Source organism: Narcine bancroftii, chromosome 5 (assembly GCF_036971445.1).
Source record: "Narcine bancroftii isolate sNarBan1 chromosome 5, sNarBan1.hap1, whole genome shotgun sequence".
NCBI classification, from domain to species: Eukaryota; Metazoa; Chordata; class Chondrichthyes; order Torpediniformes; family Narcinidae; genus Narcine; species Narcine bancroftii.
The window spans coordinates 45,493,852-45,506,474 of record NC_091473.1 but is presented as its reverse complement, the minus strand read 5'-3'; the positions used below and the strand labels follow the sequence as shown (position 1 = coordinate 45,506,474).

The window sequence follows — 12,623 nt, the reverse complement described above, 5'->3', positions numbered from 1 at the left end:
AAGTTCCCCTTAAGTTTACCTCAACCAATGTGATTCACCCAGTCGATGTGCATGTTAAAGTCCCCCATGATAACTGCTGTTCCATCCTAACATGCTTTGGTTTATTGCCTATGCCTCTGTAATGTTATTGTTGGGTGGCCCAGAGACAACTCCCACCAGTGATGTTTTTGCCCCTTTACTATTTCTAATCTCTACCCAGATGGATTCAACTTTTTGCTCCTTAGATCTTTCATCATCTTTCACTATTGCCCTGATCTCATCCTTACCTAAGAGTGCTACCTCATCTCCCTTACCTTATATCCTTGGATATTTAATTCCCAATCTTCTCCACCCTGAAACTATGTTTCTGTAATGGCCACTAAATCACACCCTTTTGTACTGATTTGTGCCACTAGTTCACTGACCTTGTTTTGAATACCATGGGCATTCTGATAAAGTGCCCTTACACCCATTGGTCCTTTTAACATTTGGTAATCTTTGCCTCTTTTGCATTTGACTCTTTTGGAACTTTTGCTTTTAATTTATCCATACTCTTTTACTTTATCCATCATTCTCCAATCTGTTGAACCCACACCCCTACTACTTAGTTTAAAGCCCTGTCCACAGTCCTAGTTATGCGATTCACCAGGATCCAGGTCCCATGAATTGGAACCCACTTTTCCCACACCAATCCTTGAGCCACACATTCAACTCTCTAATCTTCTGGATCCTGTGCCAATTTTCCCATGGCTCAGGTAGTAATCCAGAGATTACCATATTTTTGGTTCTGCTTTTTAATTAGGATAAGATTATGAGGGGTTTAGATTGGGTGGAAAGCCAGCACTTTTATCACCAGGTTTAATGTGTGTGGAAGAAAGTTTAAGGGAGATATCAGAGACAATTTAAAACAAAAAAATATTCACACAGAGAGTGCTGGGTGCCTGGAGTGCATTGCCAGGGGTGATGGTGCAGGCTGGTACAATAGGGAGATTTAAAAGACTCAAGACAGGCAAGGATGCAAGAAAAATGGAGGGTTATGGTGTGAGGAAAGGAAAGATTAGATTGTGATGGAGCACAATATCGTGGGCTGAAGGACTTGTACTGTGCTCGTGTTTCATGCAAACTTATCATCCTTGACTTGGAGGAACTGACTTTAACAGAGGAAAGGACAGATGATCTCAGAGGAATTCTCTGGAACTTTTCTAAAGCATTGGTTAGCTCACAATTAGAGTATAGAGTTCAATTCTGATTACTGGACTTTAGGAAGGAAAGGATAACCGAGAGGGTACAGATCTGATTTACAAGCGTGATTCTAAGGATTTTACCTTGAAGGTTAGAATGGAGAAGCTGGAGTTCATCTCTTGGGAGCACAAACTTTTAGACGAGATTTAACAGCCCACAAGTTTATGATGGCTAGTTTAGTACAGAGGAAATGCAAAAACATTGGAGAACAGAGGGTAAATTGAGGCATGTTTCCAATAGTGGATCATGCAAGAAGCAAAAGATAAAGATTTAAAGTCCTGGGCAATATATTCAAACTGCAATCATGACCTTGAGCTTGAGGATGATGGAATCATGGTGTTCAAAACTGAACTGGACAAGCATTTGAGCTACAGTAATTAGCAAGATAATGGAGTCATGAGACCAATAGGAAAGGTATGCTGAAATTGGTAGAGTTGATGGGCCAAATGACTTCCTGCTTTGCAGCAAGTATTCTAGGGTTCCATTTTATTCATTAATCACTCATGGGTCAATGGCCTGCACTGAGGTGGAATTAGAGTCAAAGCTAAATTTTGATACTGCTGAAACAGGCCCTTTAGCTCAACTTGTCCATGCCTACCATGTATTTGAACAAGCCCCATTTGCTTGTGTGTGGTCCATTTTCTTCTCAACCTTTCCTATCCACAAACCCATCCATGAGGAGATGCTGACACTAGATTCACAGTGCATTTTAAGCTGTGTTGTCCCATCTTCTTGCATTTTGATTTTTGCCAGAATTTCCAAATGAAGAAGAGATGTACAATCCAGCCGTTTCCACATAGTTTGGGAAATAAAATATGCTGCTGGAATCTGAGCAGTTGACCTGGTGCTAGTCTGAACAGTAGGCATAGAGGCATGCAGCTTTGTTCTTTTGTTGGTACTGAGGTCAAATTCTGTAACCCCCTTCCCTATGGCACAAAGGAACCTTGACCAGAAGAACTGCAACTATTCTAACTGGTTCACCCCCATTTTTCATGGCAATACATGCCAGTAATTTTGTGAATTAACCAACAGTAATTTAAAAAAAACTGGGACTCATTGAGCTAACTGAACTCTGATTTGCTTTACACTTTTCAGAAGGGGAAGGAATGATACAAATTTATTTTAAGTATCGTACTGTTGAAGGCGCTTGGAGCACAAATCCCAGATTGTCTGCTTCTGCTCTGGAGTGAGTGGGCAAGTCAGGGCTGTGGATCCAAGGCTGTGAATCTGCAACGAGAAAGGAAATGGGAATTTGGTATTAGGTGTGACCGTAGTTGCTGCATTCATTCTCCACACTGTTGCTTGTGGATGGTAGAAAAAAATTACAGTGAAAAAAATTTGCCAATTTATGCCAATGAACCGATTGGAAATGGAGAATGATATCACACCAGAGCCCATATGACCACACCCAAGAGTCCTGGAGGAACTCAGCGAGCCGAGCAGCATCCATGGAGAGAATTTCGGTCCTGAACCCTTGTAGCCCAAATAAGGATGGGTGGGGAAGCACAGGCTGGCAGGTGGGAGGGGGAAGAAAGGACCAGAGGAAGGGGGCAAAGGCTGAGAAAGATGCTCTCTGGTAGGAAGGGAAGGGGTGGAGAGCTAGAAAAAGGAAGATATGGGTGACTGGTAGGTGAAGTTAAAGAGAGGATTAAAGGGGCCAAAGAGATAAGAGAAAGCAATGGGGGTGGGGGAATAAAAACTGGGGGAAGGAGGGATTACAGAAATCAGAGAAGTTGAAATTGATGCTGTTTGGGTGGCGACTGCCAAGGCAGAGTATGTTGCTTCCTGGTTCCAGCATCTGCAGTCTTCACCATTTACCCCCAAGCAGCCACATGGCCCACTGTGCTCACATTATTCTTTTCAAGCAATGAGCCAGCTAATCCGTAAACTTCCCTACAGCCTTGCAAGGGCTTCGAGAATTCACCCAATTCATTTTTTTTAAACTTTCACAATAAACTGACACCTGAGAGAGAAGATGCTGGAATCTGGTGCAAACAAATTAAATTGCTGGAGAAACCCAACAGGTCCAGCAGCATCCATGGGGAAAGGAACTGTTCCCATTTAGGGTGAGACCCTGCATCAGGACTCATTTCTCAGTTCTTATGCAAGGTCTTGATCCAAGATGTCAGCAGTTCCTTTCCCCATAGATGGTGCCTGACTTGCTGCTCCAGCAGTTTGTTTCTTGCTTTATAACCTAATCATTCCTAGCCAAGGAGTGATCTCTGCCATTTTCTTATTGGGCTGGTACAATTCAGAGCCTCAGGTCATTTCAAGGACAGAAGCAAGAGCCAGACAGGCATGGTAAACAAGAAGTCTGCAGATCCTGGAAAAGTGGAGCACACACACACACACAAAGAAAGTGGTGGAGGAGCTCAGCGGGTCAGGCAGCTTCCGTGGGAAGTGTTGGCATTTCAGGCCAGAAAGGTGAATTGTTTTTACACAGAGTAGTGGGGGCCTGGAATGCATTGCCGGGATGGTGGTCGAGGCTGGTACAATGGGGACATTCAAAAGTCTATTCAATAAGCACAATGAAATAGTGGATATTGGGTGCATGGTTGGGAAGGCTTAGATTGTGCTGGAGTAGGTTTACAACTTAGTGGGATGAAGGACCTGTGCTGTGCTGGAAAATTCTATGTTCTCAGCCTTCCATGTGAACAGCAGGAACAGGGGAGATACCTAAAAGAAAGGGTGGGTTAGAGGAGTGGGGGAGGATCACAGGCTGGCAGATGATAGGTGAACACTAGTATCGTGAATAAAGCAGGGTCACACTGAATCAGGGTTTCACGGTGTACAATACATACACACATCAATCATGGCAGAAACAATCCCCTCCCTCCATTTGTACAGCACACACCCCTTCCTTCCATCCACCCCCCCCCCTCACTGTTCACGGCAGCGCACACCCCCGCCCTTAAAACTTGGCCCATAACCCTCCACACATCTCTCGTCCATATACCTATCCAACTTTTCCTTAAATATTAAAATCGAACCTGCACCTACTACTTTGGCCGGAAGCTCATTCCACACTCCACCATCTTCTCAGTGAAGAAATTCCCATTCATGTTTCCCCTAAACATTTCCCCCGGTAATCTCAATCTATATCCTCTTCATTGAATCTCCCCCACTCTCTATGGAAAAAACTTATCCACATTGACTCTATCTATCCCCCTTATAATTTTAAATAACTCTATCAAATCACCCCCCGATCTCTACGCTCCAGGGAATCAAGTCCCAGCCGGCTCAACCTTTCCCTGTAACTCAAACCCTGAAACCCAGGCAACATTCTTGTAAATCTCTGCACTCTCTCTATTCTGTTTATATCCTTCCTGTAATTCAGTGACCAAAACTGCACACGATATTGCATATTTGGTCTTACCAGTGCCTTGTACAATTTTAACATGACATCCCAACTCCTGTATTCAATACTCTGATTTATGAAGGCCAACATACCAAATGCTTTCTTCACCACTCTATCTACATGCCCCGTTCGTGGCAGCACAAACACCCCCCTTCATGCATGCGATGAATTCCCCACCAAGATAAACATTTCTGTACAATCATTTAAATATGCCATTTCTAAACATACACTGCGCCACAGGGTGGCCATTCCCTGGTACTGCAACTTTTAAAATGGGCTTGCTTCACATCCTATCTCAAAGAATGGAACATGGATGTTATATATCTTGTATATATTGTGGTCCAATGACTCATCGCATTATATCTGAATTTACGTTAAATCGGGGTTCCACTATATTTTGCCTCTCCAACCAGACACCATTAACTCAACTTCGGTTTCCATTAGACCCCTCCCACTCTCTCCCTATCCCTGTCTCCTTTCCCCCCCAACTCCCCACCCCTTTTTTCACCATCCCCTTCCCCATCACTTCTCAGCTTTTTTTCCCTCTTCTGTTTTCCAACCTATGATCTCTTGCTATTAGGCTCTGATTCCTGCCCCTTCCTTCCTCCTCTCTGCCCACCCCTCCCCCCTCCTTTTATTCAGGTGCCTGCCTGCTTTTTGCACCTTCACGATGGGCTCAGGCCCAAAATATTCATTACCCTTTGCTTTCTATAGATGCTGCGTGATCTGCTAAGTTTCTCCAGTACTTTTGGGTATTGCTTGTTGTACTCAATGTGGTTGGATAGCTCACAAAACAAGGTTTTTGCATTGTATCTCGGCACACATGATAATAAACAATTTTACTGAAAGAAAAAAGAACCCTGGATTTGAATTTCATGATACTTAACAGTTTTTCCTCCAAGCACATGGGAAATTATGTGCTGAGCCGAGAGTAATGGTTCTGATATTCCATTCTGTTCAAATATCTTTTGCCAGTGGGTCACACAGTCTGCTCCTATTGCAGGTACGGAGCTGCAAAGATTTCTGGAGAAAGTGGCTGAAAAGCAGGTGAGGCAAGGTTCCCTTCTGCTGCGAGCTACTCTCATAGGTGAAGCCAAAAAGCGGTGGTATACTGTGAGGACTTTCCAGGGCACACACTGAGCTCTCACCCTGGTCATCGTTCTTGTTAATTCCATGTAATATTTGAGACAGGAGTCGCTACGACACTAATTTTCATGAACTGTTAATTTTGTTGACATTAGCAGCATCTTAGTTTGGTTGAAGACCTTGAATCAACTGTAGACTTGTCATGCAGTGCCCCTGGAATTTCTTGCCTAGTTGGATGGATTTCTGAAAACAAAAAGATGCAACCATCTACTTCAGTCAGTTTGTCCATTTAACATGTGGAAAATCAGTGAAGATCTACAAAATTATACTGTATGAATAATCTTCATCTATCTTGAAGGACACAAGAACATATTTCCCTTTTATGGCAGCAGTCTCAAAATGAGAAAGCATTGTCATAATGGGGTACCAATGAGGGTTTTGGTCCTATAAGAAGCAGCAACCATGAAGGGAGGTAACTACATGGAAGGTACATCACATATGTAGTGATAGTCTGTGAGAACATGATAACAAGGCGGAAGTGCTCATGTAGTAACTGAGCAGACCAAGTGGTGAGACAGGAAGTGGTAGAAACCATTGGGGGTGGGGGGGAGAATGAAAAATTACAGAGAGAAAAAAATTAAATGCATGAGTAGGTAGAAATGGAAACAGTGGAACCTGATAGGAGAGAAGGTTACCTACATTTCAAGAAATCAGCGTTCATGTCGTTAGGTTTAAGACGGAATATGATGTTCTTCAAGTTTACTCAAAGAATTGTTGGAGGAACTCAACAGATCAGACAGCATGCATGGGTAGAAATAGTCTGTCTGAACCTTTTATCAAGACTAAAATAGGTAAAATTACATCTTTAAAGGGGGAAAAGCTGGGGGAGGAACCCCAAAGGTGATACAGTTCAAAGAATTGCTGGAGAAGCTCAAGTAGAAACTAGCATGGTTGATGCAATGAGAACGGAACCAGGAGCAAGAGGAGGTCATTCATTACCTCTAGCCTGCTTTGCCAATCGCTATGATTAGAGATTGATTTGATTTTTGGCCATTTTACCCAAATGGTTTCAGAAATGCGTTTTTGTAACTGAGGAGATTTATTTATTTGGATATAGGCATGTCCAGCAAGACTAGCAATAAACTGAGGAATTTTGCATGTGACCTGTTTACCTGAACAACAACTACAAGTGCACCACTGAAAGGACACTTTTTTCCCACCATTATCAGACTCCTTAATAACCCCAGAACAGTAAAATTATGCTGCCTTTGCTCTGTACCAAGCATTCTCCCTTTGTATCTGTATTTCTGTTCTGCATTTTACTTGTAAGAGGTATGAAATGACCAATTGGTCTGCTCACAAAAAAAATGTATCACTGCATCTTGGTACATGTGACAATAAACTACCTAACAATCCTAAATTGGTCTGAAAAGTGTATTACTGAGCAATTTCAGAAAATATTTAAGTCACACTACTGGATTTAGAACCACATCCAGGCCAGTCTTGAAAAAGCAAATAGATTTCCTCCCCTGAAAGTTATTAGTGGCAATACAGTAGTTTTACAATTATAATTACAGTCAAACATGTTATAATACCAAGTACTGTAGAAGAGTCTGCAGCATTGAGGTGATTTTAGTGCAGGGAAATGTGCAGTCACACACTTTGGTAAGAAGGATCAAAAAACAACACTATCGCCAAAATGGAGAGATCGCAAATGAATGGAGGGATCTAAATGTACTTGTGGAAAAAAAGTTAGCATGCAGGTGAGGCAAGTAATTAAGGCAAATTTAGCCATTGGCTTTTAGTGCAAGAGGGGATGGTGTTCAAAAACAGAAGTTTTGCAATTTTACAGCACTTTGAGGCTGAAGTACAGTTTGGTCCTCTTATTCAAGAGGAAATTTACTTGGGTTGGAGACAGCCTAGTCAGCATACACCAGGTCAATCATTGTAATGAGAGTTAAAGTATATTTGTTTGGACTTTAAAAGAACAAGGATGGTCTTATTAAAACATCCAAAATCCTAAAGTGATTGTGGAGATGTTTTTTTTTCTGGGGGGTGGGGTGTCCTCAACAACAATGCAATTCTCTATCCTATAGAGTTGAGAAGGCCAGGTTACAGGAAGTGCTTAAAGAGAAGACAGACCTATTTTTCAAAGATATGGGAATTGAGCACTGGCCCAGTTAGCATGAACTTAATAAAGTTTACATAAAGGGTCAGAAACAGAGAAGAGACTGCAGAAGCTGTAATCTGGAGCAACTCAGCAGGCTGAACAGTATTAATAAAGGGTCTATTAACTGACTCCTCATTGGGTCCCTCCAGTATCTTATTGCTTTGGTTCCTAACCAAAACATTGACCATTCTTTTTCTCCCACTGTTGCTGCCAACCTATAGTTCCTCCAGCAGATTTTATTCTGTCCAAATCACCGATTGATTCTATTCTGAAGTTTAGAGCGTAGGTTTCTTTCTTTGGCTTGGCTTCGCGGACGAAGATTTATGGAGGGGGTAAAAAGTCCACGTCAGCTGCAGGCTCGTTTGTGGCTGACCAGTCCGATGCGGGACAGGCAGACACGATTGCAGCGGTTGCAAGGGAAAATTGGTTGGTTGGGGTTGGGTGTTGGGTTTTTCCTCCTTTGCCTTTTGTCAGTGAGGTGGGCTCTGCGGTCTTCTTCAAAGGAGGCTGCTGCCCGCCAAACTGTGAGGCGCCAAGATGCACGGTTTGAGGCGTTATCAGCCCACTGGCGGTGGTCAATGTGGCAGGCACCAAGAGATTTCTTTAGGCAGTCCTTGTACCTTTTCTTTGGTGCACCTCTGTCACGGTGGCCAGTGGAGAGTTCGCCATATAATACGATCTTGGGAAGGCGATGGTCCTCCATTCTGGAGACGTGACCCATCCAGCGCAGCTGGATCTTCAGCAGCGTGGACTCGATGCTGTCGACCTCTGCCATCTCGAGTACCTCGACGTTAGGGGTGTGAGCGTTGTCTCCGCTCCATCCTCAACATCCATTGGAGCGCTCACAGAGCGTAGGTACAGTGTATTTAATCTCCTCTTGTAAAACTACTCAGCAATCTATCAGAACAATTTTGCTCTCTTTATTCCAAGTACACGCTTGGCAGTGAGTAGCAAGTAGAGAACAACCACCAGGCCAAATGGCCTACATCCTACGTTGTAACCCATCAATGGGCCTCCTTATTACGAACTTGCCCAACAGGACAGTCACTGCATCCTCTCAGTGAACCATCAGCAGGGAGCAGACTGGGGTGGGGGTTTCAAAACACGGGAACATAGGGCGTGGCGTCATCAATCCGTACAACAAAATGGCGGCGCGCTACAAGCCGAGCAGGTCTGTGCCGCCAAGTTTCCTCTCTGTTCACCTTTTCTCAGTGAGAATCACAGTCTATCCTCATCATTTAGGTTATTGGTCCAACCCACGTCTATACCTCAATTTTATTCTCTCCTTGCCTCTCCTTTTGGTACTCGTTCGTCGGCCCGTGCTCGCTCCTGCCCGCAGACGTGTACGTCCCTGAAATATGGCGGACGGGGAACTCGGAGCGCCCCGGGAGTTCCGCGCCGCCAGTGACGTGCGCGCTCCCCTCCTCCCCCCCCTCCTCCTCCTTCTGCCTCACGTCCACCAACCAGTCGCTTGCAGAATGGTTGCGGCTCACTGGGCGATATTTTCAAATCTTTACCTGCTAAGACTCCAGGATAGGGCGAAAAGAAATGGAGCTACCCCTCCGATATATTACAGCCGGTGTGCAGCCCAGCCACAAGGGCCCATTTCTAACGTGCTTGCTTTCGGATGGACGTGAAAGTTTCTGGCTTCTCCTTCATTATCTCCCAGTTCACTCTCCACATTTACAGGGTACAAATTGGTTGCCAGGTTATATTTGCTACCCCTCCACCTGAAGAGTCCTCAGCAAACAAACAATCTGGGATTCATTTAAGGATTCTTATTTTTGTGCTTTATTGATTTTTTTTTACAATTTGCTAGTCAGTTTGTAAACATTCTGTTTACAGTTCTTTATTAGTTTGTGTACAGTTTTTTTTTTGTCCAGCCAATAAGCGCCCGCAGGAAAAAGAATCTCAGGGTTGTGTGTAATGTCATGTATTTACTCTGACAATAAATCAGATTTGTGAATAGCTGCAAAAAGGGTTTGGAACATTCCGCACAGGAGATGCAAAATGTTGGAACAGGTTTGTTTGGCTGAACTGTTAGATTTCCAAATGAACCTTATTTCAGGTGAGAAAAGTCAAAATGGAATTAATGCAGGAATAGAATAAATGTGGTTGATTGTCAGCACAAACTTGATGGGCCAAATGGCCCATATCCATGCTGTTTAGATCTCTCTATGAATCTTAAATTAACTTAAGGGCGGCATGAGTGGCGTAATGGTTAATGCAATGCTTTTACAGCACCAGTGATGGGGACCGGACCGGTGTTCAAGTCTCACGCTGTCAGTAAGGAGTTTTTACGTCCACCCCATGTTTGCATGTGTTTTCTCTGGGGGCTCTGGTTTCCTCCCACAGTTCAAAACATACCAGGGTGTAAGTTAATTGGGTGTAAATTGGGAGGCATGGACTCATGAGCTGAAATGGCTTGTTACTGTGCCACATGTCTAAATAAATAAATAAATAAACTTTCTTAATAAAGTAGAAACATTCTTTTGAATTCCATGTTAAATAATGATTTTCAGTGTGTTTTAAGATAGGGGTGAGCAGGTCAGAGTCATTAGGGGAGGGCAATAGGATGGTGGGAAGAGGAGAATGCTGAGAGATAGAGTAGGAGAAAGAACTGAGTTCACGTGAAGGAAAGGTAGAAGAGAATGATGGGATGGGAAGATGGATAGAGAGGAGGGAAACGAGTGAAATGTGAGACAGAGTGGGTAGGAACTGTGGGGGTGATGGAGTGAGGGAGAGGGAATGGGGAGTGCAGAAATGGACATGGGACAGACATGGTAAAGAAGGAAAGGATGAAGGTTGGGAGGCAGAAAATTGGGTTTAAGATGTGCCGAAATGGCTGAATTACCCATTTATATGTTGTACATTCTTTGGCTTGACTTCGTGGACGAAGATTTATGGAGGGGGTAAAAGTCCACGTCAGCTGCAGGCTCGATTGTGGCTGACAAGTCCGATGCGGGACAGGCAGACACGGTTGCAGTGGTTGCAGGGGAAAATTAGTTGGTTGGGGTTGGGTGTTGGGTTTTTCCTCCTTTGTCTTTTGTCAGTGAGGTGGGCTCTGCGGTCTTCTTCAAAGGAGGTTGCTGCCCGCCAAACTGTGAGGCGCCAAGATGCACGGTTTGAGACGATATCAGCCCACTGGCGGTGGTCAATGTGGCAGGCACCAAGAGATTTCTTTAGGCAGTCCTTGTACCTCTTCTTTGGTGCACCTCTGTCACGGTGGCCAGTGGAGAGCTCGCCATATAACACGATCTTGGGAAGGCGATGGTCCTCCATTCTGGAGACGTGACCCACCCAGCGCAGCTGGATCTTCAGCAGCGTGGACTCGATGCTGAATTACCCATTTCTATGTTGTACATTAAATACAATACATCTACCCTGTATTTTTTGATGTGATTTAAATTTCTTCCCACAAATAATATGCATTCAAATATTGTGAATAATTTTATTTCATAAGAACAACATCATGTCATTAATTTCATTGTGATATGTGGGAAATTGTTGTGCCCTATTTTTTTCACCAAATTACAATGGTGATTTCTGGCAATGTACTCTATTAGGTGTAATTTACTTCAAGACTCAATTTATTGCCATGTAATTAAATTTGTCATATTACACAAAATTCTCTTTTGTCTGCTGTAAGTTAGACAGATTTTCCATCAGAAATTGCCTGCAGCGTCTCTTACAGTCAGAGAAAAATAAATAAAAGAGAGTCTTCCCCCCACCATCCATTATACCTTGTGTCTCAAAAATTAAATAGATGGAAATTGGATATAGCAGATCAATGTTTTAGATATGGTGAAGAAATTGGAACTTTTATTCATTCTACTTGGTCTTGTTTAAAAGTTAAACCTTTTTGGATTTCTATTAGTAAATTTTTGTAACAAGTTACAGGTGTTTTTCTATTGAATCCTGAGCAATATTTGGTGGAGAATTTTGAGACTATAATTCCTAAATTAGATTATTCAGATTCCTAATTGAAATTTGTTATATTAGTCCTGGTGATAGTGAGGAAGTGTATTGCTGTTATTTGAAAGTCAGACGTTTCTTTAACATCAGGAAAATGGCAAACAGAAATTCAAAGTTGTATTCCATTAGATGTATTACTTTGGAAAAATATTGCATGTATAGCTTGAGAAATAAATATGCTGTTTTTGCAAATTTGGTACCCGTGTACCCAAATATTAGGATTTAGTCATCTCTATGCCTCCAGACCTGCAAGATTTTCCTCTGAATTGTAATGAAGAACTTTTATATGTGTGTTAGTTGACATCTCTTTGTGCAATCCTAAAAATGTCTTTTCTTCTTTTTCTATGTTTATATAGCTATATTATATATTTTATATTAACTGTTCTGGTGGGGAGGGGTGTTAGGGAAGGGGTGAATACCATCATTTTTTTTGGAACTTGCATTATTATATGAATTTTGACTACTGCATGTATGGAAAACTTTAAAATAAAATATTCAAAAAAAGTGTTAGGTGCCTCTGGAATGGTCTTTAGGAATTTCTTTACATTTTGATCATGTCCCTCTTGTGTATGTCCAGCAATAGTGATATCAAGGTAAGGGAAGACACTGCAGTTTTTCTTCTCTAACTAACTTGTCTATAGCTCACTGGAAGGCATCGATTTGTGACTCCAAATGGAATCCTACAAGATTGGTATAAATGTCCATTGGCTTCAAAAACCGTATACTACTTATCTGACTCCTTCAGTGACACTCCTTCAGCATCATTATTGTGTCGAGCTACATTTAATGCAGTAGCTTGGTTATTAACAGTAT

General features: G+C 42.6%; 2 protein-coding genes across 2 annotated transcripts in view; one reads left to right on the top strand and one right to left on the bottom strand.

Moving 5' to 3' along the window:
* hemk1 (HemK methyltransferase family member 1) overlaps nucleotides 1-12,623 on the bottom strand; it is a 149,711-nt gene that overhangs the window by 133,419 nt on the left and 3,669 nt on the right. Inside the window, exons 4-5 of the mRNA XM_069942336.1 lie at nucleotides 9,104-9,327; nucleotides 2,357-2,448 (exon numbers count right to left, since the gene is read on the bottom strand). Of these exons, the coding sequence (XP_069798437.1) occupies nucleotides 2,357-2,448; nucleotides 9,104-9,327 (316 nt within the window). The remainder of the gene's footprint in view (nucleotides 1-2,356; nucleotides 2,449-9,103; nucleotides 9,328-12,623) is intronic.
* The window catches only part of LOC138763339 (uncharacterized protein C3orf18-like), a 73,835-nt gene continuing 70,169 nt past the window's right edge, over nucleotides 8,958-12,623 (top strand). The window contains exon 1 of the mRNA XM_069937315.1: nucleotides 8,958-9,006. The gene's annotated coding sequence lies outside the window, so the exon portion shown is untranslated. The remainder of the gene's footprint in view (nucleotides 9,007-12,623) is intronic.